Raw genomic sequence first — 26,999 nt, 5'->3', positions numbered from 1 at the left:
GGCATTCAATAATTATGTAGGATAAAATAGCCAGAAAATACCCTACCTAGCAATAAACTGGAAGTTTGGGGTGACAGTTTCATTACAGTGAAAACAGGAGAGAAAAAGTTAACAGGAGGGTGTATGTTCTACACTCAGATAAGATACTTTCTTTAGGAAAACCTAGTGACTGTGCCAACTGAGAAAATACCCAGAATAATCAAGCTATTCCTTATGAAACAAACTGTGGTTTCTTTTATGAACCTTGGAACTACATATAGACATATGCCTTTAGAAAAGGCATATGTGTCCTTTAAATCAAGTTAATAAGGAGGTATTTACAGGTATTTACAATCACAGGTAAAAGCTCAGGGATCCAAGAGAGCTTTACTGCTTTCACACCCATCCCAAGCATTTATTTCAGAGAGGCAATACAAGGTTTAATAACATGGCCTTTTTATTGATGACACGGGAAAGCAGATGTTTTAAAGTAACTAATTTTTCATAAACAGGAGAGAAAATTTTACTTCCTGTTACATAATTACATAAAATCTGTTTAAGTCACTAATGTATAAAAATAAAAAAAAAGTTTGCATACTTCGTACCATCATGAAGACCTAAGTAGCTGTATTTTCTATAACAAAGGGAAAAATAAAAAAAATTTGCATGGACAGAACTCAACAGTATAAAACTATTAGATGTATGTTATAAAGTATTTTTATTATTTGTAAGCTCAGTCCTTGAAGATGGCTAAAGTAGATCCTAGCAGGATCAAACCTTGCATATTTACACACAGAGGTGTAAAAGTAATATTGCCAGTTAATTGAAATACGCATTTTCAGTATTGTTCTGAAAATCAATGAAGTCTAGAAGCTAGATTTTAAATGCAGATGTTCACATTTCAAATAAAGTACTTCTTGCATCCTGTATAATTAAGGCAAAGTATGTTATCTTTTGAAAATACCTTCTATAATAGTTTCTGCATAAAAATATGAAATAAAATATAAAAGTATATATATTTAATGGTACAATGTTATGTATGGTCCAGCAGAATAAGGCACAAAAAGTAAATAGAATGCAAAAGCATATATAGAAGTTAATGTGTTATTTTACGTGGAATATAGCAAAATTCAAGTAGTTCTGAGTATGCTCATTTCTTGCAATAGGAATACATTTTTTATATAAGTATCTCATGCTAAGCCTGATGTAGAAACATTCTTCATGTAAGCATAATCTATCATGTTTATCATTTTATGTATGTCATTTGTACAGTGGCTGTATTTAGAAATCTGATAGTTTTCAAACCATCTGAAACAAGGCTCCTTAATGAGCTGACTCAGCCTGAACTTCAAGTGGGAGCTTTTCCATGAGGCAAAGTGTCCTGGTTTCCTGCCCAAATCACTTGGGCTGGGTGAGTTTTGTCTGCATGCTTAATATGAAGGTTAATATTTTCACTAACATAAATGACAATACACGTCCCTAAAGTTGGGCACATTTGCAAAGTTTGTTTTCACAGATGGCGTTCACAAGCAAATTTTCTCTCTCTGAAGAGTTCCACAGAGAATTAGTGTATAGAACGGGCCACCTGCATCAGTACAATGGCATTATTGGTCAAAAACCTTTCAGGTGAGCTGGTATTTATTTTGGAAGTATGGTCTGTTTGTCAACAAGTAAGCATCATGTATAGAGAACAGAGAATCTTAATATATTTTGGGTTGATAGAAGGCATGCATCAGCATCTGTTGTCTGACTGCAGCCTCAAAGCAGCAACTCCCCCCTACCCCACAAGTATTATCTATAAGATTTTCACAAAGGAAGAGGAGAGCAGATGAAGTCTTTACTTCCTTCCCAAAGTTTCAGCTAATTTCTTCAGTCTTTTCTTCAGCTCTAGAGGAAACTTCTCGTAACATTTTTTGCACACGGGCTTCATATCAAACTCAACAAATTTATTCCTAAAATAACAAAGCAAAAGAAACAGACAAAGTTTTAGCAGATGAGATAGTGAAAAAAGAATTTAAAAAAATATCTCCTATTAAATGTGCACAAGCAAAAAATCAGCCCCCCAATTTATACAAATACACTAAGTTATAAGTTCTAAACACTGCAGACAGTGATAACAATACCCTGTTGAGCAAGTTATGCAGATTTTACCCAAAAGCTCATATTTATTAACAGTGTAATTTAGAAAGCCTTTCAAATCTAATTATAGACTAAACATAAGATAATGGAATAACAAGTTAGTATTTCAAGTTGCAGCTGCGTGAAAGATGTTTTGGTTTTGACTGCCATAACTTCATGCAAAAGTGCAAAAAAATCATCCTTAGGACTAACCACAGAAGAAAGGAGCAGAGGTGGCGGTGAGAAGGAAAGGAAGTTTACAAACAGATTGGCTTTTTCTTTTTCTGCTTCTCTTTATCCTTTGCGTCACGTTCCCGTTTGGCAAGTCGTCGCTTAAATTCATCGGGCATTTTCTCATAACAGTGTTTGCAGACAGGTTTTAGATCAATTTCAACAAACTTATCCCTTTAGAGTTAAACAAGAAAAAATAAAGTATGGAAAAGGAGAAGAGTTAGGAAGACTAACTGAAGGAAGACCTGAAGAGACAGTGGAAAGAGATGGAAAATACTGAGTGGAGCAAGAGGAAGAGACACTTATTTCCTTGATGCTGCTTACATGTTTTTCATACAGGAACAGCTACACTATAGCAACATCTACACTTCGAAGAGAACCAGTGATATGTGTTGAAGACATCACACTTATCCATAAACTTACTTGAGGGTTAACTTAGTGTTGCAAGTTGAACATGCAAAACAGTTCACACACCATGCCTTATTCAGAGCAGACACAACTAGAAAGATGGGAAAAAAGAAATCATTAGCCTTAACAATAAAAAAGAGTGATTACAAAAATTTTAAGTTTACATATTCATGAGGTGTAAGGAACACTCATTGATTCTTGTATTAAGGATCATCATAACGTGGCCAGACTGGCGAGGCACATTTTAGAGAATAATGAGCAGGACTGTGAAGCATTGATACAGCTGTCCCTGAGGCAAGACCAGCTTAACCTATTTCTGCCTCCTATTTTTTGCTTCCACTTCATCTCATATGCAGCTGATCTCAGGCAATGGTTCTGTGAGGCCAGGTTCCAACTTAATCAGGAAATGCTTCCAGCTGAGGAGCAATCCAGCACAATCGTGTTTATGTTTTCATACAATTTCATTTCTCAGATCCAGTTCAGACTGCACTGCAATCAACAGCTGCACTTGCCCAGCTGAAGTAAATAATGTGAAGCCAGCAGCCAGACACTGCTGGTAAATCAGCCCTACCAAGGTGAAAAAAAAATGGACTCTCTTTATTCTTTGTTTTGAAGAGAAAGTAACTATTTCCTATTTGTTCTGTGGGTAAATCCAGTTCCTGTTCTTTCTCTCTTTCAGTACAGCTTTCCAGTTTCCCCTGCCAAAATTTTCCTAACTTAGAGAATGCAGGATAATATTTTTCTTATAATGGTTTTCTCACTCGATCTCTCAATGTTTTTCTCACAGTATTTTGTCAACAACAAGGAGAACCAAATCACTGTCATGCAGAGAGTTTTTCCTGCACTATGGGACAAGCATGTCCACAGATACACTGTTATTCCACTACTTCCCAGAATAATACTAGACAGGTGAAAGTCTTTGCCCCAAACAACCTCAGTAATGCAGTCATAGACACCCTCCTGAAAAACTGCTGCTACAGATATTTGTTTCACTCAACAGAGAACAGTGCCGGATACCAAATTTGTGACAGCTGACTCAAAATTTGTATGCAGAAATGAAAGAAGAAATGTAATTGAAGACATACACTGAAAATAAAGAAATTAGTGTATACTGTATTATTTTCAGTTCAGAGACCAAAACTTACATTATGGGTATCGGAATATATGGTGAAAGAGATGTAGTTATCAGAAAAGATACATACAGAGATGTAGTTATCAGAAAAGTTCCATTTTTGCTTATTATTGTAGAGTTTTCCTGAAAATGAGGACTCTTTCCTCTAAAGCATTTTGGGTTGTCATTCTGCAGGCATAGTGCAGTCCATAAAATCTAGGGAAAGCACATCTACAGGATGCATGTCTTACCCTATAGTTACATGACTACAAACTAGTTTATGTCTCTTTTTGAATGTTAGATGCTTCCTCCTGCTTTGCTAATGCCTTTGGCTTAGATGAAGCTAACATAGTATTCACTTTGAACAGAATAAACAGGCACATAATACCACATTATTTCAGGTAGAATAATTTGCTTTTGGCATTTTATCAGAGCTAGTATCAAAACAACCCAAAAAAACCCTCAAACCCACCTCCTTCTCCCAAAAAACCCAATGAAACAATAACAAACCAAACACATTACTTGCAGTTCTTCCTTACAGGACATATATTTCCAAGTATGATCATTCCTGGTTTTGTGACATTATCATAAGCCTAGATTTTCAAAAGACAGGTGCTTGAAATAGATAGGTAAATATCTCCAGGATTCAAACTGACATAATGGGAACAAGGCATTTAAAAAAATTTCCTAACAGTGCCCACCTATGTCTTTCAGTATCTAAATATTTTTCAAATTTGGCTCATGATTGACAAATTCATTTGTGGAGATGCCTGTATGCTCCTTCTTACCCTTGCATGTGTTCTTTTTTGAAGGTGGTGTGGCAGGAAGTGACTTTTGAGCATCTTCCAGCATCCCTGGCCTCTGCTGTCACTGAGGGGTTTCACAGTTCTCTTTGGCCATGGGGTGGTCTTCTACCATCATGAAATGATGGTAGGCTTTCCTACCGTTTGGTCTCTGACTAATCAGCTCTAATTTAATTTCTGGTCAAGAGAACATCTGTTTTTGTTTTAATGAAACCTGGGCTACTTCCCCCTTACTTTCACTTTTAAAGAGAACTTCCATCAAAAAGGAACCTTAAGGAAACAGAGAAGTGCTTACCATCTCCTTCAATCACACGGTTGCAATGGAAACAAACATCACCAAACAGCTGAACAGGAAAGAGAAGTAATAAATTTTTAATATAATGATTTTATTGAAGGTAACTTAGCAAACTAACAAAACAACTATGTTTCAGCTGATGGGCACAATCGCTTTCCTGTTTGTTCCAGTGAAATAAAGAGAATGCTGGCAAGTCTGGTTTGGTTTTCCAAGGACATTTTGCATCCTCTCATCACAAAAAGTCTTGATAATATTGAAGATGAAAACATTTATCTACCTTTGATTCTCTGTAAGTATGATTTTGTTTTGTTTCAAGATTTCTCTAATCCTGAATATTTGAAATACAGCAGTTGGTGTCACGTACACATGGTTATTAACCAGAAAATGTAACATTTGGACTGACATGCATGACTAAAACAATATATTACTGTAACTGTAAGAATATTTTATCTTTATTAAAAGAAAAAAAAGGAAAATTTCAGACAAAAACTAGTAATTCTTTTTCCAGGCTTAACTGGAATATTAATATTTGTCCACAATATGATAAAAAGTGCCAAAAACCTCATGTATGTACGTTTTTTTTACTGTAGTAGTTAACTTCAGAAAAGACATCCACTCTACATACAGCTCTTGTCTGGTGCACAGACTTGGCCCATCCCAGCTGCAACACTATTACTGTGAACGTCACAGCATTTACAGTCTGCAAGTGTGCCAGCACCAATCATCCGCCCTTCATCACTAATGACCAATTAAGAGTCCATCTGTAATTAGCAGATGCCATACAACTCCCAGGTGTAACCCTCTCAGGTATTTATGCAGGCAAGGGAGGTGAATGTGACATGACACAGATGGCTTCCAAAGAAAAATATGTCCGTGTATGGTGGGGTGGCTCCTCATCCAAGGGCGTCTGGAGAGGGGGGGTGCTGCCACATGTAACTTCTACATAAATGCAAGTGGTCACTAGAGGGTGTCTTCCGACAAATTTAGTCTTGGAAGTCTTTATTAGCCTAATGACTGAGCAGGAGCACACATCAACACACGGTGCCTTAGAGCAGCAGCGGCAGGGAAACCCACGGCACTCACTGGGGCCTCCAAACGCAGTTAGTGAGTGGCAAATCTTTATTTTCTTAGGAGAGATTACTTGTCATTAGCTGCTCTGATCCACAGACACGTCAAAGCCCTGTAACAGCTCTATTTAAGTACCACTAAGCTTGAAGAACAACTTGATGCTGATTGTCCTGGCCAGCCTTTGTGAAATACCTGCAGTTTTCTTTTTTAATGCTCCACAGATGAATAGGGAAACCTCTATAATTAAATGCAACAGAGCATGCTAATTGCCATTACATCCAGAGGTGCTTTTAACAAAACAGAAGAATGTCCATATTTTTCCATCTGTATCTAATAAAACCAATTTGTGAGTTTGCCAATTAATGCCATTTAAAAAATATGCAACCTTACCTGATTGTAGTGGGTTTCACAATATGCCAAGCCTTTTCTCTCATAATGACGATGACCCAGGAATGGTTTTTCACATTTTGCACAAACAAAATGCTACAAAGAAAATTACAATACATTTTTTTATCTTTTGGAAGTAACGTTATTTTTTCTGGAAAGCAAAATAACCATGTCCACTACTTGAACATGGCTGAAGTCTACTAAGCCATCTTGAAAAGCAGAGTTAAAACTTTTGTTTCTACGTTTAGGCCATTAAAATATTAATTCTTTTAATGTCTTCAACATTTCAATCTAAAAGTTACAAAACAATATCAAGCAATAGAGTCTCAATTTTTATCAATGAACAGAATTACCAGTTGTTAAATAATTTGCATTATCATTATACCCTTGTGAAGAAAGCATTTCCTAGAGGAGATTTTTTCAAAACAACAGAAGAAATAAACAATTTATCTAATTAAAATGGAAGATGTGGAACTAAATCTTGAAATATGAACTCTCACATGAACTGTTAGAGAAATATGTACCTAGGGGTATTATGATGCTTAGTAACATGGTTGGCACAGATTTGACTGCTTTTCCACATGTACTGCTTTGAGCTCTGAAATTTTATTTTGTAAGGACCTTGCTGGGCTTCCTTTGAATTACTGATTTTAGTTTCACAGTCAAAGCCCTCTGTAAGGTGATAGACAAGTAACTCTTATTTCACAGTGGAAGACCAGCCCCAGTAAGGTTGAAAAGGGATTTGGAAAAGGCATTTATAATCATTGCTGCAAACTCTGAGAATCCTTTCATTGAAATTGAACAGAAAAAGAGAGATCATTGAGCATCTGATGTTTACCTCCACGTGCCATTGTTTGCCCATAGCATTCACCACACGGCCTTCAATTGGTCTCCTACAAGCCCCACAGATGGGAACACCCATTTTGTCATGGCAGGGTAAGCAGTAGAGTTCTCCTTTCAGCTCACGAGCATCAGCAGTAAGTTCCTTCCTGTTCAGAAGTTAATGAATTGAGAGCATGAATAAAGGCACTCAAAAATGTCAACTTTTGAGAGTTTCTACTCTCAAGTGAAAAGTGAAAAAAAAATCAGCATTTGCTTTAGAAATTATATTTTTACTACAGTAATGCAGCAGCATCAAATATAACACAATTCAACACAGCTCAGCTCTGATCTCAGTAAGCTGAGAACAGGCTGCAAAGCAAGGTGCAGTGAGTCCCTCTGGAAACAGCTACTGACTTACTGTCATTCTGCTTAAGCAGCACAAATCTGTGTGTGAAAGCTGCACATGTTTGGTTTATATTCTGGCACTTATCACCAGTTTATTTTAGATTTGCATAACTGCAACTGAAAGTAAAATGCAGTTATGCAGTCCTCTAGATATAGAGGACTGCATATATATATAATGTAACTAGATATAGTTACATTTTCCTTGTATCAAACTTCAGGGAAAGAGAACTACAGACCCACATGAGCTAGACTTGTTCATTTCCTGTTGCAGAATCTTATAAACTCTACTTTTTAGTAATTTGCATGGCTAGATACTGAGAACCTTAAGTTAAACCTTAAAAGGGACTGTAATCACAAATACTGTCAACTGGTTGCCACTGATGTAACACTACATACTGTTATTCAAATCAGCCTTTGCTGTGGCACTGAGATAGTAGCTTCCTTTGCAGCAGAAATAAACTAAGAATCCATGCTATCTCCTACAATGCTCCATGCTCCAATACTCATCTCTGCATAAGTGCAGGATGTAGAAATGTGCAGTTTCATGAGCTGCATTTGCAGAAAATGATAAAATGAGATGGGAGAAGGCTTCTAAAAAAGACAGGCTTTAAAAAGAGAGAACAAAGTTTGGATGCCGTTGAACTAAAAAAGAAAAAAACATAGGCAAGATAGTAATTCAAGCAACAAAAAAGAGCCACTTCTTAACAGAATGGTGAGCTATCATTTCACTACTATAGAAATGATAACTGTGCCAGTACTTGGTATTTGTAAGGTACTGCCTTGTCCTGCAGGGTCCAATCTTTCTTTATTCCCCAGTAGGTCAGCTGTTGTGTGAACCCCACAAGCCAAAAGCAGTAATACACATCTGGCCACAAGACATCCAAACCCCACCCCCTCTTGTCATTTGTACAGGACAAGTTTCCACTTTAAATTAAAGCAAATCAGGCCAGCATGTTCCTGTTTCCCATTGCAGAACTCAGGTTACCCGCAGTTTGCACAGTTGAAATGATCAGGGTGATAAGGATCATTTTTGAATATGAGAGGCTGCTCATCAATAATAGCATGACACTTCTGGCAAATGTACTTTCCCAGGCCTCTGGCTTTTTCCTTGTTATGGCAAGGACGGCAGAGATGTCTGAAACGGCATAAAAAAAGAGAGGTAAGTATTGCTACCAGGTACTACAGTGCAAAATATAAACCAAAAATCTCTCAGAACCTCAATTCAATCAGCTCTTTTTTGAGTCTTGTTAAAACAACTTCCTTGCGAAGGCAAACCAAGTTCAAAGCACCAAAATGATTGCCCAAGTTCCAGGTGATCATTTAATTGTCTGTCACCATAGGAGTATCATTTCTGCAGCTGAGTTAAAACTGTATTGAAACACAGAAAACAAGGTTTCTTACAGATTCTCATTGATGAATGTTTTACTTTCAAAATCTTAAAAATTTAGATTAGAAGCTGTATGAGCACACAGCTCCTACTTCTGTAGATAATTCTGTATATTGTATTATACATAAGAAGCCAATGGCCATATAATCCAATTGTAAAACATTCTTTTGATCATAGCTGGCAAAAAATATCCTACTATGTGAAGGGTCCCACTGAACATTAAGCAATTGTTATTAAATATGGTGCCAAACTAGACCAAAATTGAAGAACCAAGTTGGAAAAAGAAAGTAAACATTTTTATTTAAAAAAATACAATGCTTCTGTATCTGAAAGCTTTCTCTCTTATTACATATAGCAATGATCCCAAAAGGTCACTGGGTAAAGAAAATGTTTGCCATGAAACTTGCTGTTGAAGCAGGCAAAATGTCAATATTTTAAGATCTTGTGGTTTTGTGATGCCTAATTAGACCATATCACAGAAAATACTTCAGATGCTCCATTTGAGCTGGAAAGCCTCAGGAACCAAAACCTCTCAGTCCCACTATTAGTTCATTTAATTGATGATCAGTTAACAGAAGGAAGGGTGGAAATTTACCTGCCAGCATTCTTGACAAATCCAATATCAGCCAATACTGCCTGGCAGATATCACAGCAGAAGCACTCTGGATGCCAGCTATTGTTCATGGCTTTAATAACACGACCAATAATGAACTCACCTGTAAGAAACACAACACCAGGATGTAAAACACCATATTAGACAAACTTAAAAGTAACTCACAAATGAATCACTAATGACTATAATCATCATTCCTTTCCTTACCCCAAAATCTGGTAGGACACATTGCTTTCAATATCACTGTTCTGATTCCAAACCCTGGAAATTTGGGTTTGTTGTTTTTTGTAATGGGTTAAAAGAAAACATTTTTGCTGATAGAGGACCTTCTGCTATTTATGTACAAGTCCTTCTACATGCACACTCCACCTTCTCCCTGCAATAATCCTATTTTGGTCCTTTCACTGGTTTTACTTATCTGTTCTCAAGCTGTTAAGAAATTGATGGAGTACTTAATACAGTAAGTGCTTTCTTGTGTCCTAATCATTGTTCTCCTCTTCTTTAAGAGTATGACAATGTTAATTTGTCACGTACATAGCAGAGGTTTCTACTCCCCTAGGACCAAGCCTTGAAGGTATTCTATACTCAAAGCACAACAGAACTGAACTTGGGTGGCTGTGGATATCCTGCAAAAAAACTCCCTTGGAGTCCTAATGCAAAGGTGCAGTGAAGCTTCAGAACAGCCAATCCAACACACACAACTTCTGACCTACCACAAGAAGTCCTGCCCCATAAGGCATTAAAAAAACAGTGTGAGAACTAATGTTTTACATGCAGTGTGACTGGACTGCACAGGCAGTGATGTCCACCACATGTGACCTGACTGTTCTCTATGCTGATGGACAGTGTAAGGGGCTCTGAGCAGTGCAAAATGTGTTGGGAGCTCAGCTTCCCAGTGCTGTCAGAGGCTGAGCTCTGGCTTTGGGGAACAACTCCAAGAGCTGCTAAAGGGGAGCAATCAGGCAGGTAAAGGTGTGGATGATAACATCCAGCATGCAACTCTGTGGCATTCCCATGAAGTCATGGCTTTGCAAGAACAAATCCAATGGACTCCATCACATCAGGAATGCTCAAGGCCCCATCACTGACAACAGCCCCAATGACTTTGTCTGTTTTTATTAAGTACAAGCAGTGGAAAAGCCCAGCTCTGGGCAGGACCTTGATGATGTTTTAAGGGAGCTGACAATACCAGGAGAGAGGATAGGAGAAGGTGGAGCTGTGCCAACTGTGCAGGAGAAATCCTGGAGATAGCATAGCTCCTCACAAATTGCCACCAACTCATTTCTTCCTCTTCTTCTGCTTGTTCACATCTGAAGCCTTAAATTCATAGTTCCATAGCATCTGCTTCCCTCTCCCTTGGTCAACACCTCCCTTAGCATCAACACCTCCCTCCACAACAGGAAAGGCCTCACTGAGATAAATTAAAGCTTTAGCACCTTGCCAAAGGTGCCAAAGAAACACAAGGGCTTCCAGAGCAGTTTAGGGAATAGTCAAATAATAACTTCCCAGCTCTGGCTCAGCAAAATGTGTCACACACAGGGGAAAAAGAAAACATGCAAGTGATTACAGTGCAGCAGATGCACAAGAATCTACATCAACAGTATCATGTAGGACGGACATTAGACACTGAAGCCTGAAAGGTATGTTTCAAAAAAATCAGCAGGGTCCAGCTGACCACCACTTGATTATAACACTAGATGATGAACATTGTCTCAGGTTCTGTGAAGTAGGACAGCACAGCTGGGCTACAAAAGTCAAAGCAGATGACAAAGTCTTGTTGCATGGTTTCAGCTACATGAGAAAGGACAAATGTCAGCACATAGAGATGTACAGATATAAATAATCACGAGTATTATATATAATTGTATATGCAATTGTATATGGAATTTATGAATGGTCTGTGCATTGGATCATTGGCTCAACAGCTAAATTATTTACTAAAATAACTTTATTTTAAAATTATTTATTAAAAAAAAATTTTTAAATCCTACTGATTTATCACCTTTAGAAAAAGCAGCTCGCCAGTTTGCCTGAAGTCCAGCTCATTCCTGAAGTACAGATGCTCAGCTGAACACAAGCACCTCCCAGGAAACAGATACAAGGGCAGCACATCTTCCCCCAGTGACACTCCCATTTGTGATCAGTGTGAAGTATTTCACCTTAAAACTTACCACATTGATGGCAGCAAGGGGCAAAAAGCATTTGAAAATCATGTTCACAGTACTTCCTCCCTTCAAACTGCAAATAGAAAGAGGGATGAGGAACTTGCCCTTAACATAAATGCAGTAACAGCCTATTGTGTTTTCAGATACAATTAGGTAGTAAAACAAGAGGAGCTAAAGCAAAAGCAACCAGACCATGAGCTACATGTGCTAGGCATTACACCCACCCACCTTAATTCACCTTCTAGTTAGCACATAGTGTTAATAGCACACCATTTCTCCAGTACTGCTGAGAGTGTAAGGCGTTTTCTGTCACCCATTTACATCACAAGAGACATCTGAATTTTGACAGACTACTGAAACTGAAGCAACCAAACACATTCTAAGCAGGAAATTAGGTAACAGTCTTGGCCAGCAGGAGGGGAGAAGCATTTTCCTCAAACCTATTTGATGTCTTCCTCATTCTACATTTCCTGCCAGAATGACCCAGCATGCCAGAGGGTGGAGGTTGGGGTAGGAAGGACACCCAGGGGCAGAAATCTTTGCAATTTATGAAGCAGTTCAGCCAAAACATGAAGGGAAATAAGCCTTTTCCTTCATGATGTTTATTTCATAGAATCATAAAATCATTTAGGTTGGGAAAGATCCTTAAAATAATCAAGTCCAAATATTAAAGAGTAAAGTTCACTACATCGATCAAGTTAAATTTATTTTAAGGGATTTGAATTTTATCACAGCTTATGTAAGTTCAGCTACAGTTCAAGCTCCCATTGAAAAAAAAAATCCATATGGAATAAAAAGATTCAACAGCACTGCATTAGTAACTTAGCCAAAGAATATGTAAAAATATGTAGGCAAATATGAGCTGAAATGAAGTGAAATGTTTAGATACCTTCAGGCACCATTATTATTAGACACAAATGCCAATGAGCATGTCAATACCAGGTAGACAATATCAGGTATGCTATAAAATGTTTGGATTTGAAGGTCTCAGTTTAAACAGTGGAACAAGGAGGACAGCAGGAAACCTTGCTCCTTTCTTTTCACTGGGCCTAAGACAAAACCAAGTGAGTAGCACAAAATACTACCCATAAAGTAAGTATTTGTGCATAGACAGAAAATAGAGAAATGTGGTTCAAGATCACCTGTTGTATAATATGAAATGACAAGAATCTAATATAATATAAATATAATAAATACTTTTGCAGCTAGCGGGATGGGGATCTAATAAAACATTTCACTAGATATTTATGGTTAGAAAATTCCTGTGCCAAACCTGAATAGCACTTATTAGGAACAGAAATACATTAACTCAGTACAGACCTTTTCAGAAGTCTCTGTCAGAAATTTATCAAGTGCTATTCCAGTGTAATACTCTAAAACAGATTACTTTTTAATTAAAAAAAAATAATATTTGAGAGATACAGGGCTATTACTTTCTCAAGGAGTAATGGTAATTACTCATTCATTGTGAATTGTGCTTGCTTCCTGCATGATAAAATCCTTTCCAAACAGAAAAAAAAATTGAAAGCTTCCTGATCTGTTTAAACAGGTGGTCCACTGGGGGATGCTTAGGTTTGCTTGGATTTCAAAGCCACCACATGTTGGTCTGAACAGACCAAACAGGTTTTCTTCCCCTCTTTGTTTTTGTCAGGCAGGTTGGTTTCCATTCAATCTTGTTTCTATTTTCAACCTCTGCTCCTTTGTGCTGCCCTTTGTGGATGACCCAGCAGTTATTATCACAGAAAGCCTTGAGCTTCTGTAACAAACCTTACAGTACATAGTTTAGAAGTAAGTGTTTCACTGTTGTGTGCTGAAGGTCCATGAGGTGAATGGCCCTGCATAAAACATCTCACTGTGAAATAAGCTCCAGCTTACCTGCATGTGTTTAGCTAACTTAAGTGGAAGGTCATGCACAAAAACTGAGACTTTAGAGATTGTTTCTCTAAGTCAGCTTTTGGTAAAAACCATTTTAAGAAAATACTCGAGAATGGAAACAAACATGAACATCTGTTCTACCATTAGTACAGGACCGTGCACTGCTACCTGTAGAGAAATTCTACAATAGCAGCTCTAGGGAATACACATCTTCCAGGTGGTGGAGTAGAAGCAGACCAGAATTGCTATCACTTCACACCCAACAGCAAAGAACAGAGAACTCTACTGGAATCTACTTGTGCTAATTTTTGTTTAGATTGAGTGCATAAAAAAACCTTGCCAAAATGATGTTACTGAGCAAACTGAAGCACAAATCAAATACACCATACCCACAGTTTCTGTGCAACGTTGGGCATGCAGGTCTCAGGAATCCAAACTATCATTTCTAATACAAGAGGACATCCACAAAACCCCTGCTATGCTGTGCAGACTCTAACCAGGGGATGGGCACCACTTGTGCCTGTGAGTGACTTGGTTCCAGTGCTGCACACAGCGAGCTGTGCTGATGGGGGGCTTGCAAGGCAGCCCAGAGATCAGTCCTGCAGCACAGGAGACCTGACCAGCTCCACCCCCACCCGTGGAACACTGTGTGAAGGCTTATCATGGCAGTGTTTGACAGCAAGTGTGATAAGCAGCTTAATGACTAACTGGGGGAACCCTGCAAGGCTTGCAATAGGCAGGGGAACAATATTTGCCTTCCTAATTGCTAAGAGCTGGAAATCATTTCCAAGAAATACTAGCTTAGCTAAACCAGGCACAGAGTAAACACAAGCTCATGCTGGGCAACCAACAATGCCTGTGTTTACCCACAGAACCTGCTCAGAAAAACACATTACCTGGCCACACCTCCAAACACATCCAACCTCTCAAAAAGTGCATTAAGCCAGTCTGAGGAAGATGTGCTTTCTGCCCTTCTCCTCTAGTCACAGTTTTTCTTGACAGTGATGCAGATTATCTCAAATTCCTCTGAGCACTCACAACCTAAGCCCACCTTCTACCTGCTCAGGGCCTTCCTTCCTCTCACAGAATCACAGAATGGGTCAAGTTGGAGGTGGGGTCATCTGCTCCAACCTCCCTCTTCAAGCAAGGTCATCCTAGAACACACTGCACAGAACTGCACCCAGATGATTCTTAAGTATCTCGAGTGAGGGAGACTTCACAACTTCTCTGGGCAACCTGTACCAATGCACAGTAAAGAAGTTCTTCCCCTGATCAGGTAGAACTTCCTGTGCATCAACTTCTGCCCATTACCTCTTTTCCTATTGCTTGGCACCACCAAGCAGAGCCTGGCTTCCTCCTCTGACCCCCTCCCTTCAGATAATTACATACATTTATGAGGTTCCCTCTCAGTCATCTCTTCTTGAGTCTGAACAGGCCCAACACCCTCAGCCTATCCAATGTTATTTTACCTGTGTAATAATTGTGGCAAGAAGTATCTATCCATAATTGAAACGTTCCACTTTCCATGCAACATTTCTCAGGGTACCTAGGCTGAAAAAACCCCCTAGCAATATTAGCCAAAACATGTTTAGCACACAGTGTTATTTTAATTCCTGGGACAATCTACTGGCACTCACTTCTGACTTACTGTCTTTGAGAGCAGCATGTTTCAGTAAGAGAGTGCTCAAAGACCAATCATCATGATTATGAATGTTAACAAGGTGACAGTAGGACGAAAAATGCCTACATCCAGTGTATCTAAGCACCACTAGGATACTTGCCTCTTCTACCACAGAGATTCAGGTATGGCCACCCATGAGCAACACAGAGAGATTGCAACATTCCTGAACTATGTCCAAAAGTTGGACTTTTTTTCTGCTGTTGTCTCCTCTAGGAGATACAGGCTGCCTAGAGCATGATTTCCCAAACTTTTATATTTAAGGACCATTCCACTTTCTGAAAGAGGTCCCTGGAATGACGTTGTTTTTTGAGTCACAAAAAGAATGAATAAGGTATTCATTATTAAGAAAAAATACATTTTATTGGTTTAAGACAATTTTATGAACATAATTACAAATATTTTAGTTTTGAAATGTTCCTATCACTTTACATTTGCCTCAGGTTTTAACGTGTCAGGATGGACTCTTTCCCGAGTCAGCTCAGTATATATTAACAATTGTAATGCAACTTGTTAAGTATCTAGAGGGGTGTTCTTTTGTTTCTATTTAATTAATTCTGCCTTGCAGCTCAGCTTTTGATGTCTTATGGAACACTAGAGGCTAATTTACTACAATTTGTGTAACACTATCCCTAGAGCCTTTTGATCCTCAAACAAGGTGAGAAAAAGCAAATCCCCAGGAATCTCCTTAGCCAGTCTCTTTTGCAATCCACACTCCTCCCTCAGCCTCTCCTCATCACCACATAACACAGCTCTGTAAAATTAGAAATGCTTCTATGCAAGATAAACTATTGTGCTCTTGCCAAAGGATGACACCTGTATGTGAGAGCACAGAATTGTTCTTTTTACACTCTGCTCATTTTCCTTTTCAGATCATCCTATGACACAAATCCTGTAACTGCTACCCTACAATGGATTGTAAGCTACTCGAGCAGGGCCTTATCTCTGACAGTAATTCCCTGACTCACACCATCTATTGTTCCCTATACTAATCACTTTGTATTTTATAAACCAGTCTAGAGCTTTTACTACCACTTTGTGCTGAGCCACATTCTGAATTCCCATGATAGGGGAATGTAAAAGAAAATGAAACCTATTCCAAAATACCCTCCTAATCTGAGGCAAATAAACCTGGAGAAATATTAATGTGATCAGGTCTTAAACCCCTGAAAGTGTGTTAAGAACTGATCATTTTGAATGCTCTAGACTGTTAAACTTAAGAGTTGATCTCACACTGGCCCTGTCTGGATCAGAGCATGCTCAAACACAGATCATCTCTTTTCCAAACTGGACTCACTCAACTCAGTGATAAACCTCCTATGGACCACAGGATGAGGGGATTTCCCTCTATATGACCTTCTCCTCCTGTGTATTTCTGGTATGATACATCAGATTCACAAGTTTCAGGGAAAAAATTTGCACTGAGAAAAAGATCTCCAGGAATTTTTCTCTCAGCGCTGATAACACTGAGGTGCACACATTTCAAGAACTTTATATACATTGATGTCCTCTAAATTAGCACAGAAATGCTCCCATTTTTTTTCTCTCCTTTTCTTTCAGAGCCCAGATCCTCCCATGGGACTTTCTAAGCTGGCCACCTACTTCTGCCATGGGAATGAAGGCTCAAGAGGGGGTATGGGGACAGGAGGGCTCCTCTGCCCGCCTTACCTCATAGAAGAGCCCCTCGGGGAACTGCTGGAAGCACTGGGCGCAGACGAAGCACTGCTCGTGGTACAGCTCACCGTTGCTGTTGACAATTTTCTCGGCAGGGGCAAAGCCCCCCCTGCAGCGCTCACAGATGGCGTTGGCAAGAGCGTTCGCCATGTTGCTGTCATTCAAAAGAAACAAAAAAAAAAAAAAAGAAAATGAGCCTAAATAGACAACAATACTGGTTGTGGGTCTCCCCCCCCCCCTCACCGGGCCAAACTGCATCACCCTAATGCTAAGTTGCTCAACACAAGTTTTTCAATGAACTTCATGGCTTGTGGCATCTCCTCGGAAATAAAGCTACCACTTCTCCCTGCTCCCTAACTCTTTAGAAACAAAATCCCTGTGATACACTCTAACTAACTGAAAACCCCAAACAGAAACATTGTCACTGCAGACACAGTTACAGATTTCTTATGATGAAAAAAGGCAATTCAAAGTACTATTAAAATTATGATATACATTAATATTACTGAAAACAAGGGCAAATATTAATGATGGAGGACTAGCATCACACAGGAAAACATAAACAATTTATTGTAAACTAATTCTAATATATACATACATAAATTCTAAAACACACATATATAACTGCATTAGTTCAGAGCTCTAAATAAACAATGTGAAAAAGTGCAGGATCTGGTCTGGCAGATATTACTGAGAAACAGAGTAGTTAAATAATTATCCTTTATATGAGCTCTGCATAGCTTGAAGTAATTTCACAAATTTGGTTTGAAGCCATGGGATTTTTGATTGGTTTGTCAAGGTTTATCTCAGGGAGTTCAGCTCATCATTGCCAGTCCACTCCAGGGCCAGGGGTAGGGTGGGAATGCTCTGGCTGCCCCACAGTGACCAACACACAGACCAACAAAGCTGGCAAACCCATGCCAAGGATGCAAAGAAATATTGAAACAGCAACCTTGGTTGCTTCTCAAAGGCACTGGACCAAAAAAATGGCAGTGTGGTAGCTGTCCACATCTGCAGAAGACAGTACAGCTGTGCTTCAGTTAATTAAAGCCAGAAAAAGGCTCTTTTGATTTTTCCTTTGCAAACATTTTGTCACTCATATCTAGACTCTCAAAGCTCTGCCTTTCAGGATCATCCCACTGCCCTAGTAAAATGTGATGGCAGAGAGCAAGTATAGGGCAATGGTCTAGTTTCATTACAATGTGATGTCAGCTGACAAAACCACTGACTCAAAATTTATCTGGAAGGTTATTAGACAAGTGACATTATTTGAAACACATGTGCATGCATGCACACATTTTGATACAGCTATCATGCTGTGCCTGTAAGTGCAAAGCCCAAAGTCCTCTGCAAGATGCCAAGCCTTCCTTCTTATCCCTTCAAGGGGATAAGACCTCTGGGCTCCCACCATGTTCAACAGGAATTGAATTCATTCCTTGCACACCATCCAAGGGAGCAAGCAAACACCTAGCACGTGGTTCAAAATGGAATGTGTTTTATCTATTTCTTACTCTGTCCCACAGAAGAGCCCTACACAAGGTCACATCTGACATGTTATTATTAGCTGGCACATTTTTTTCTCTCTCTTTTGATCTTTGTAGATGAGGAAAAAGGCAACTGCAATCCAAATATCCACTGCCCTCACAGTGAAATTAGTGGGCAAATTTCATATGAAGATCAGATGCAGGATGGTCTAACCCATACATAACAGACAGACCTATGGACAAACTGCAGTGACTATACACATAAACTGTGAGCAACTATAAGGTTCGCCAATGGTCTTCATGGACTGTGTATGCTTTCTGTGGGGCAAAACCTCAGTCCATTTCCCCATCCTCCTTATTAATCTAAATGAAGAATAATCACAAGAGAAACTGGGATCTTTCATCATCACTTCAACAGTGCTCTAGCATTAAGGATGCTAAGCACTGCTGTATGTAAAGTGTAATCCAAGAAAAAACATGATACAAAGTTCAAGACCAAATAAAAACAGTTTACCTCTTCAGAAAAAGTGCTTCACTTTGAAGCCCATCATATATGTAAAACTAGTGAAGTCTGTAATACTCCTGCATTAATGAAACTGTTTATCCATTTGCCCAGAATAAGCGGCAAACAACCTGAAGGCAGAGAGACTACTTTAAAAATTCCAACACCCTTTTTACTGCTGGTAAAAGTTTCTGATGCAATTAATGATGAAATTTAAAGTAACAATTCAAATTTTAGTTGACAGTTACAACTGGCAATGTTTCAAGCAGAACAGTGGCAAAGGTTGGATGAGAGAACAGCTTGCACAGCCTGAGCCCCAGATAATAAAATACATTATGTACAATAATCCAGTAATGCCACTGCAGTTACACCCCAAAGCTGAACAGAACAAACTTACAATTTTGCATAAAAGTCACAAAACTCTTTGTAGAGTTTTGTTTCACTGTGCCTACGTTGCAGTTTTGACACCGGTTTCTCGCCTTCATTTCTCGCGGAGTTGTGAGCATTGGGAGCGACCTTGTATGCAACCTCTTCATCCTCTGGGATGGGGAAGGGCTGAGCTCTGTGCTGGAAGTCCATCTCGCTCTGACTGCTTTCCCAGGTGTATATATTCTATCCTTACACTGCAAAGAAGCTGTAGGCAAAGTCTGCAAAACAATATGCTGGACTTCCCCTTGTTCCCAGCGCAGTGATTTACTTTCACAGCTCGTGTCATGTAGCTGCAGCTACTCAGCACCCTGCTAGAGCTTCAAGTTAAAAGTTCAGTGGCAGGGCTGCGAGCCTGTCACGCTGAGATTTACTGAGGCTGGCTGTGCACAGAGGAGAACACTCCCCTGCCAGGCCCTCGTGTAAACTCAGATGCTGGAAATGGTCTTTGCTGCTGGCTGCCGACAGAAGCTGCCCAGGAGAGCTGTGGTGTGAGTAAGCCATGTGAGCAAATAAATTCACCACCAAACTTGGCTGCAGCTTCTTTCTGCTGAGGGGGCATGGAAGTAGAGTCCAACAATATTTTACAATATTTTGGAAAAACCAACAGTGGAAAGCAGGAACAGAAGACTCCTATCTCCAGGTAAATATTGCTTTAATGCCCATAGTGTGTTAATTACATTGTAAAAATGGCCTTTAATGCTCCACTTGTGTCTTCTAAGTCATATGTGTTGAATTTATCTATTTATTGTCTTTCCTCCTTTCAGTACTTCAGACAAGGGGTAGGTACAGGCAAATGGTTTAATTTCTGTTGTGTTTCTCAGGCCATTAACAAAACTGACAGGCATGCCATAATGGACACTATATGGAGGAAAACCAAACCTTTATTTCCAGTGATGTGCTGCATTTAGAACAACGATCCAAAGTAAGAACACTAACTGAAGTAAGATTTGCAGCTAATAATTCAGACTCCTTCAAGCTCTCCCTCTTTGAAGCACAGTGCTTGTGGCAGATCTGGGATACTCAGCTTCCAGCACTTCCTAACTGCAGAAAAGCAAGGCTTTTGGGAAGCCCTCTGGAGTAACTAACTTTTGTGTTGAACTGTCTCAGTCTTATTAGCAATCAGTTGAACTGCAGAACTGCATGCACTTTGTGCTCGTGACACACAGCACAGTGGTAGCTGAAGAATCTGCCAGTCAGTGAGGGTGCATCAGGAAGCAGAGGATGACAAGAAGGAGATGAGTAACAGGAACAAACAGAGAAACTAGAACTAAGATCAGAGAATAATAGAATCATTTAGATTGAAAAAGACCTCAAGACCACTGAGTATAACCATTAATCTAATATTGCCACATTCACCATTAAATCATGTCCCCAAGTGCCACATCTACACATCTTTTAAATACCTTCAGGGACGGTGATGCTAACACTTGCTTGGGACACTTCCTGTTCCAGTGTTTGACAACATTTCCGTGAAGAAATTTGTCCTGATCTCCAATCTAAACCTCCCCTGGCACAACTTGAGGCCATTTCCTCTTGTACTGTCACAGGACATGACAGAATGTCCAGTCAAGGCTACAATTTCTTAATATACCTGTACCTCCCCTAGGACCTGCCACAGAGGGTCTGGCTGGTGATGGTTTTTGGCCATTTCTCTCACCACCAGCTAGGACAGCTTGTTCAGCAAGCATACAGCAGCCTATACGCCACTCTCCATGCAGGCCTGAGCTTGCCAGCAGCCACCTTCCTGCAGCTCAGCCAACACAGTCCCGTGCTGCTGCTTCTGCTGACAAATTTGTAGAATGGGTTGGGTCAGTGTCTTTCCTTCACTTCCCCTCAACAAGGAGCAACCCCCTAGGCAAGCTATTTCCCTGCGTAGGTGGAACCCAGGCAGCATGACCCTCCTCATCTGCCTGTCTGTAGGTGTGATTATTCACCCTATGCCAGAGCTACCAGGAGTCAAGCTCTAACAGGCTAAGAAGGCTGCACCCTCACCACTGAAACAGCCTGGCTGCAGCTCAAACCCTATTTTTATCTGTCATGGGGCAAGCTGCAGATGAAGCAATTATCAGGTTGTAGCCCAAGGCCACAAAGATCTTGCCAGAGCACCACTGCACTCCTGGAATAAAAAGTTTCTGCATTCTCTGAAACATGAGTGATGAAAATGTGCAGTGTCTGCCAAGAAACATGCAGGTATAGTGATGCCAGTTCTTCTTCTTTCTCTTGCTTCCCAACGCTTTTTGCACAGGTCAGTGCTGAGCTTCTGTAAGTATAAAAAACTTCAGTGAGACTGACTGCAGTGGACTAAAAATGCTGATTTATCCAGGATTAGTAAAGGTGCCCAAAGCCACTAAGATAATAAACAGCAAGTCAGCCTATCTCTTCCTCTTATCACTATTTTCTCAACAATTTCCCAACTCTTTTCCTATATTTTGTCCCAGATCACAGACAATTCTCCAGGGAAGAGGCTGCTGCAAATCAAAAGTGCCCTGTAGAGACTTTCTCCTAGCGGACTACTACAATTTTGCAATAACCTGAAATCCACAGGTGACCAATATGGTTGGAAGCCACTTCTGCTGCCTCTTTGGTCAACAAGAAAACATTTAATTGCTTCTTCAGCTTGCTACTGTGCAGTCTACTGCATGGCTGTAGCAAAGCAAGTAGTACAGCAAGTTAATGCAGTAAGATGTCCATCCAAAAAGCCTGGTTTTATCTTCCTAGTTTTTGTCAGGAAGAAGTCCTTCAACATAATAGGATTCCATATGTGCAATAAGTAGAAGCTGCCTGGTTCTCCAGTAATATTACCATTGCTGCTGGAGGGATGACTCCTGATTTTTTTCCATTAAACAAGAAGGAGCTTGACAGGAGTTTAAAATGGTGGTTTATGCTACTGAAGCAAAACACAGTTTCTACTGTGGAGGTCTGGTAATCCACAAATCCAGAGCAGCTGGCCGTCCTTCTCTTTTCTGACATTTTGTAGGAGGCATGCTGCCAAGATCTGAAATACATTGTTAAAAATACACTGCATTTTCATTAGGGAATTCTAGGTTACTCTGAGGTGAAGCTGCCCATGGGGAGTGAGAAGTATGTAAGGGGTTGTTTTGCGGCAGCTTCCCAAGGGCATTCCTTGGGATATGGGACAAAACATAGCAAGCAGCCTGTTGTAATGCAGTGTTAGGGGGAAAAGAAGTCGAGTGTTTAACTAGAAAAGGTAGGTATGAAAGAAATAGACAGTCTGCTCTGGGCACACTGAGGATCCTATCAGAAGCCAAAACTGGCGGTGCGGAAGGTGCTGAAGGAAACGGTGGAAGAGGGAGGGAGAAGTGTTCCACCGCGGTTACCAGAAGGGCTTTGGTAAACAGCAGCAAAACCAGGCGCAGTGCCTGATCCCTGCTGAAGGATGACTGCCGCCTCACTCCACGCTGCTCTCCCTGCACAGCCTTCCAGCCTGGCTGCCCATGCTGCCAGGGGCAGGCGGGGACTCTTACAGAGACGGCTCGCTGGCCAGCCGAGCCCGCGGAGCATTCCGCTCCGTGCCACAAATAGCCGCGTGCGGAGCAGCCACGGCTCCAAACAAGGTGCTTGGCAAAGGCAGCTGCTGCCCGGCCACCTCTCTGTGCCACCGTGACATATCGTGACATATCGCTGCACGCCGGCCCGCCGGGACACGGGCACAGGCGGGATGAGTCAGCACAGCGCATCCCACCCCTTCCCCCGCAGGTACGAGCGCTCTCATTTCAGTGATGCATTAACAGATGCTATGCGGTGACTCTCACACCCAAAAACAGAACAACCTAGAACAGAAGTCTGGCTGCAAAAGACGCGTGGGCTTGCAGTGCCCTGCTCTGATTTCTGTACCAACATTTTAAAGCACTAGTTGACCTTTTGTGGGGGTTTTTTATTGAAATTAAAAACACTCTTGGGTTCTGGTTGCTGCAATTGTTTATCTCTTAAGCAATAAAATACTTTACATGTTAAGCTGGTCTCCTAAGGCATTTTGAAAAAATGTATGAATCTTTTATATCATTTAAATGCACATTTTACAGGTAGGATTTTCACATGTGCTCAGCACTGCTCTAACTACTTTTTCTGTTAAAAAATATGGAAAACCCTCGTGAAACCACTGCAGTAAAAATCGGGTGAATTCTAAGTGTTCCTGAAAGTTTCATTATTTAGTCTTCACCTCAAAATGCATAATTAAGCTTATGTGGTGGGAGTTCAAACAGGGCAAACAAAAAGGCAATTCTAGTTGTTTCATATCCTCCAGTATATATTTATTCTAGTATAAACATGTCCAAAAAATGCTTTGGTCTCCACAAACAGAGAAGGTTCACATTCCATCTCTCCATAAGGAAGTAAATATAACTGGAATAGACAGGTAAGCAGCAGCTTCCCACACAATGTTTATCAGTCATTCAGGCACAGTGAAATATCAGCCTCTGACAGAATTTGTAGAAAGGGAGAGCAATGTGCAACTACAGCATTTCCCTGTTATAAGTAATATTTCAGCAAAGCATTATGTTTTCTTCCTGCTGGTTATGTCTATTACCAAATGAAGCCATGCTCTGTGTAAACCAAGCAATGACTTCTGTGTACAGATATTTGGTACTCTTTAAAACATTCATCTCTTCCTCCCCCACTACTGTTTCTTTCAATCCTGTGCAGACAGGAAAAACAAAACAAAGAGTATCATATATGAGAAGCTCACAAATTCCAGTAATTTTGTGTTGCATGAGACGCAGCATATTATTGGTTATGCTTGAAATTTGCACCCTGCATAGTCAACTGCGTGCCTACTACATTACGGTGTCCAAATTCTGTATCCAAATTCCTCAAAATCTATAGAATTTGAGGATGTATTTGCACTGATGCATTTCATACAACACTTACATTCTCATTTCCAATTTAAGAACAATAAAAATAGTCAGCCACTCAATACTAGTGGCTGCACATCAAATGTCCCTGAGACACTCGCTGTGAAAAGAACCATCTTTTCGAGCCTGAAAAGAGAAGATCAAGTCCACCAAGCTCCAAAAAATTGAAAGGACAAGAAACAACCTCAAGTTGCATCAAGGGAGGTTTAGATTGGACACTAATTTTTTTTGTTTTCTCATGCAAAGGGGTGTCAAGCATTTGGAACAAGCTGCCCAGAGAAGTTGAGCAGAGTCAACATCACTGAAACTATTTAAAAGACATGTAGATGTGGCACTTGGGGACATATTTTAGAGGTGGACTTGGCAGTGATGGGCTATTGGTTGGACTTGATAACCTTAAGAGGTTGTTACAGCCTAAATGATTCTATGATTGTAAAATGATGCAGTAACATATTACTCTTTAGGGTAATGGTTTCCTAGCACCAATATTCAGTTCATGTCATCTGTCACTGACATCCACCAAAAATCCTCCACTGAATCCTCAGCATAATGGCAAATGCCAGCCTTTGATTCTGCCTGAGTCATCTGCCTGCACTATGTGGAACCAATGTTTTGACAAGCTGAACACTATGACCTGAGCAGTTCATCCAGGAGCTATAATTAATACTGTGACTCAATGTAACACCCCAGCAATCAGGAGAAACTTCCAGTACATCCCTGCAGCTCCTTGTAGGGCAGAGAGAACTGCAAAACCAGGCTTCCCACCCACAGCAACATCCTTATTATAGTCACATCTCCACTGGAGACACCGTGCTGAGGACTGACCTTCAGCTTTAGTAACCTGCACATCACACACATCTTTTATTATTACTTTATTACTACTAATCTACACTTTCAGCAACATAATCTCTTCTCACCTTCATTAGTTTGAGCTTCTATATGATGAAGCGCAAAGTTTTTCATTGCCTGAATTAATTAATTTTGAGCAGAAGTACAATGCGTTACAGAAAACATCTCAGCTGTTCCTCTTCTCTCACACACATACCAAATTGTAATTATTAGTCACTCCAGGTTTCAGTTTCACATTTTTCTCTTCCTACATTCACTACAGCATCACCAGGCTTTAAAACCTGCAGAGGATGGCAGACAGCTAAGCCATCTGCAGTTAATAACGTAGCATGAAATAATAATAGCCCTAATATTCAACTGCCAAGAGAACAACCAGAAGCAGTTTATGTTCCTAACACTCAAGAATAAGTAATGTCTCAACAAATAACACCAACACAAAATAGCATTTGGACTTCATTACAACAGTCTTAACATTTAGGGTAAAACAAACTAAAGGTCTTCATCTTGTACTTTACATTTATTAGCTATTCAATGCTGGTAGCACACCTGTCAAGTAAACACGAATGAATTTCAGCAGCAGTTTGTGCAAAGGAAGACTTCCATGCATTTTTCTAGCAGAAGGTTTGGCAAGGTTTCTTTTAAACCCTTTTGCCATGTTTTTTAAAGTAATGGTTTCTTTCCCAACACCTCAATGAGTGAAGCAGCAGTGGACAGTTACAGTATCTATTGCATCACTTTTGAGGGAAGAAGATACAGAAGTTACCCCTCACAAGAATATACTGCTGGGATCATCCAAAACAACAGCAGGTTTTTTTGCTTGACAGAAGAGAAGCAAAGGAAAGAGGGAAGATGACAGGGGTTTGAGCTTTCAATCAGAGGGGCTTGAGCCCTGCCAAGCCTCCTTCTGCTTTGCTACATACCTGGTGTAATCTGAGGAGTACCACTAGAAAGAATTTGAGTTTAAAATCACGCAACTACTTGTACATTTCAGGCAAAATTCAGAACCTGCAACTTGGCAGCTCATGGAGTTATCCTATTCTGAAGCTGCACTTCTACAATGTCCTTTAAAAAAGTATATGTATGAGGACCAACTTTGCAATGTATCAGAAATACAGGGTATGCTTCACTTCAGTTTCTGAAGTCAGTGAGAAGAAATGTACAAAACAAAAACTGAAAAGCCAAATATTGTGCAGGACAAATAGCTCTCAATGCAAACTTCCCATACTGGAACAAGGGGACCAGCCAGGGCAGTTCTGAGGCATGACTCTGAGTGGGAGTCCAATAGTTGCATAGAAACAGAGTTCAAAAGGTAGACTCACCTTGGGATCAAGAACTTTATGATCTATGAAGAATGTGGCATGCATAGATTTCACATGCTAGAAAAGACAAACATCATTTCATATTTGCTCTATCTTTGTCCACTCATTCCTTGCTGGAACAGCTTGAATATTTTGAATCTTTAATTTAAAAAAACAAAAGCTGAGAAATGTTGCCAGGTATTGCTATCTGTGTCTGTCAGTATGTTACTTCCTTTGAGGCTAATAGTAAAAAGTTTTTAGTTCATTTTTTTCTAGCTCTATTATGGCCATTAGGGCAGCCAGAAAGAGCAGAAGAGCTACAAGGAAATATGTCACAAAAGGCAGAACCCAAATTTCTCTTCCTGGACAAAAAGCTCCAAAAGATCAGAAAGGTTCATCTACAAAGACACATCACAGGATGACTTAGAATTTGCTGCAAAATTGAGCAGTATCATCAAAAAACACTGCCCACAGAGTATTATTTATAAAAACATCATTTCAGAATTCTACCAGCAACTACCTAAAATGACAATTTCTACAAAGCTGG

At 39.9% G+C, this 26,999-nt stretch overlaps 1 protein-coding gene across 4 annotated transcripts in view; it reads right to left on the bottom strand.

Annotated features, from left to right (window-relative positions):
• Nucleotides 1-413: 413 nt before the first annotated feature.
• Nucleotides 414-26,999, bottom strand: part of LIMS1 (LIM zinc finger domain containing 1) — a 68,319-nt gene continuing 41,733 nt past the window's right edge. The window contains exons 1-11 of one of the 4 annotated variants that reach the window (XM_054271502.1): nt 19,403-19,584; nt 17,014-17,173; nt 11,799-11,865; nt 9,610-9,730; nt 8,613-8,762; nt 7,239-7,389; nt 6,404-6,496; nt 4,946-4,994; nt 2,752-2,827; nt 2,311-2,502; nt 1,854-1,931 (exon numbers count right to left, since the gene is read on the bottom strand). In XM_054271502.1, the coding sequence (XP_054127477.1) occupies nt 2,355-2,502; nt 2,752-2,827; nt 4,946-4,994; nt 6,404-6,496; nt 7,239-7,389; nt 8,613-8,762; nt 9,610-9,730; nt 11,799-11,865; nt 17,014-17,173; nt 19,403-19,584 (1,197 nt within the window). In that variant the 3' untranslated portion in view covers nt 1,854-1,931; nt 2,311-2,354. Of the gene's footprint in view, nt 1,932-2,309; nt 2,503-2,751; nt 2,828-4,945; nt 4,995-6,403; nt 6,497-7,238; nt 7,390-8,612; nt 8,763-9,609; nt 9,731-11,798; nt 11,866-17,013; nt 17,174-19,402; nt 19,585-26,999 lie in introns of those variants that run through there. The other 3 variants (XM_054271504.1, XM_054271505.1, XM_054271503.1) reach the window with 3 other exon arrangements.

The sequence above is a fragment of the Melozone crissalis genome, unplaced genomic scaffold (genome assembly GCF_028551555.1).
Source record: "Melozone crissalis strain CALT ecotype California unplaced genomic scaffold, PUWL_Pcris_2 ptg000013l_1, whole genome shotgun sequence".
Taxonomy (NCBI): domain Eukaryota; kingdom Metazoa; phylum Chordata; class Aves; order Passeriformes; family Passerellidae; genus Melozone; species Melozone crissalis.
Note: the sequence above shows the minus strand (reverse complement) of the source record. Positions and strands in the feature narration are given on the sequence as shown.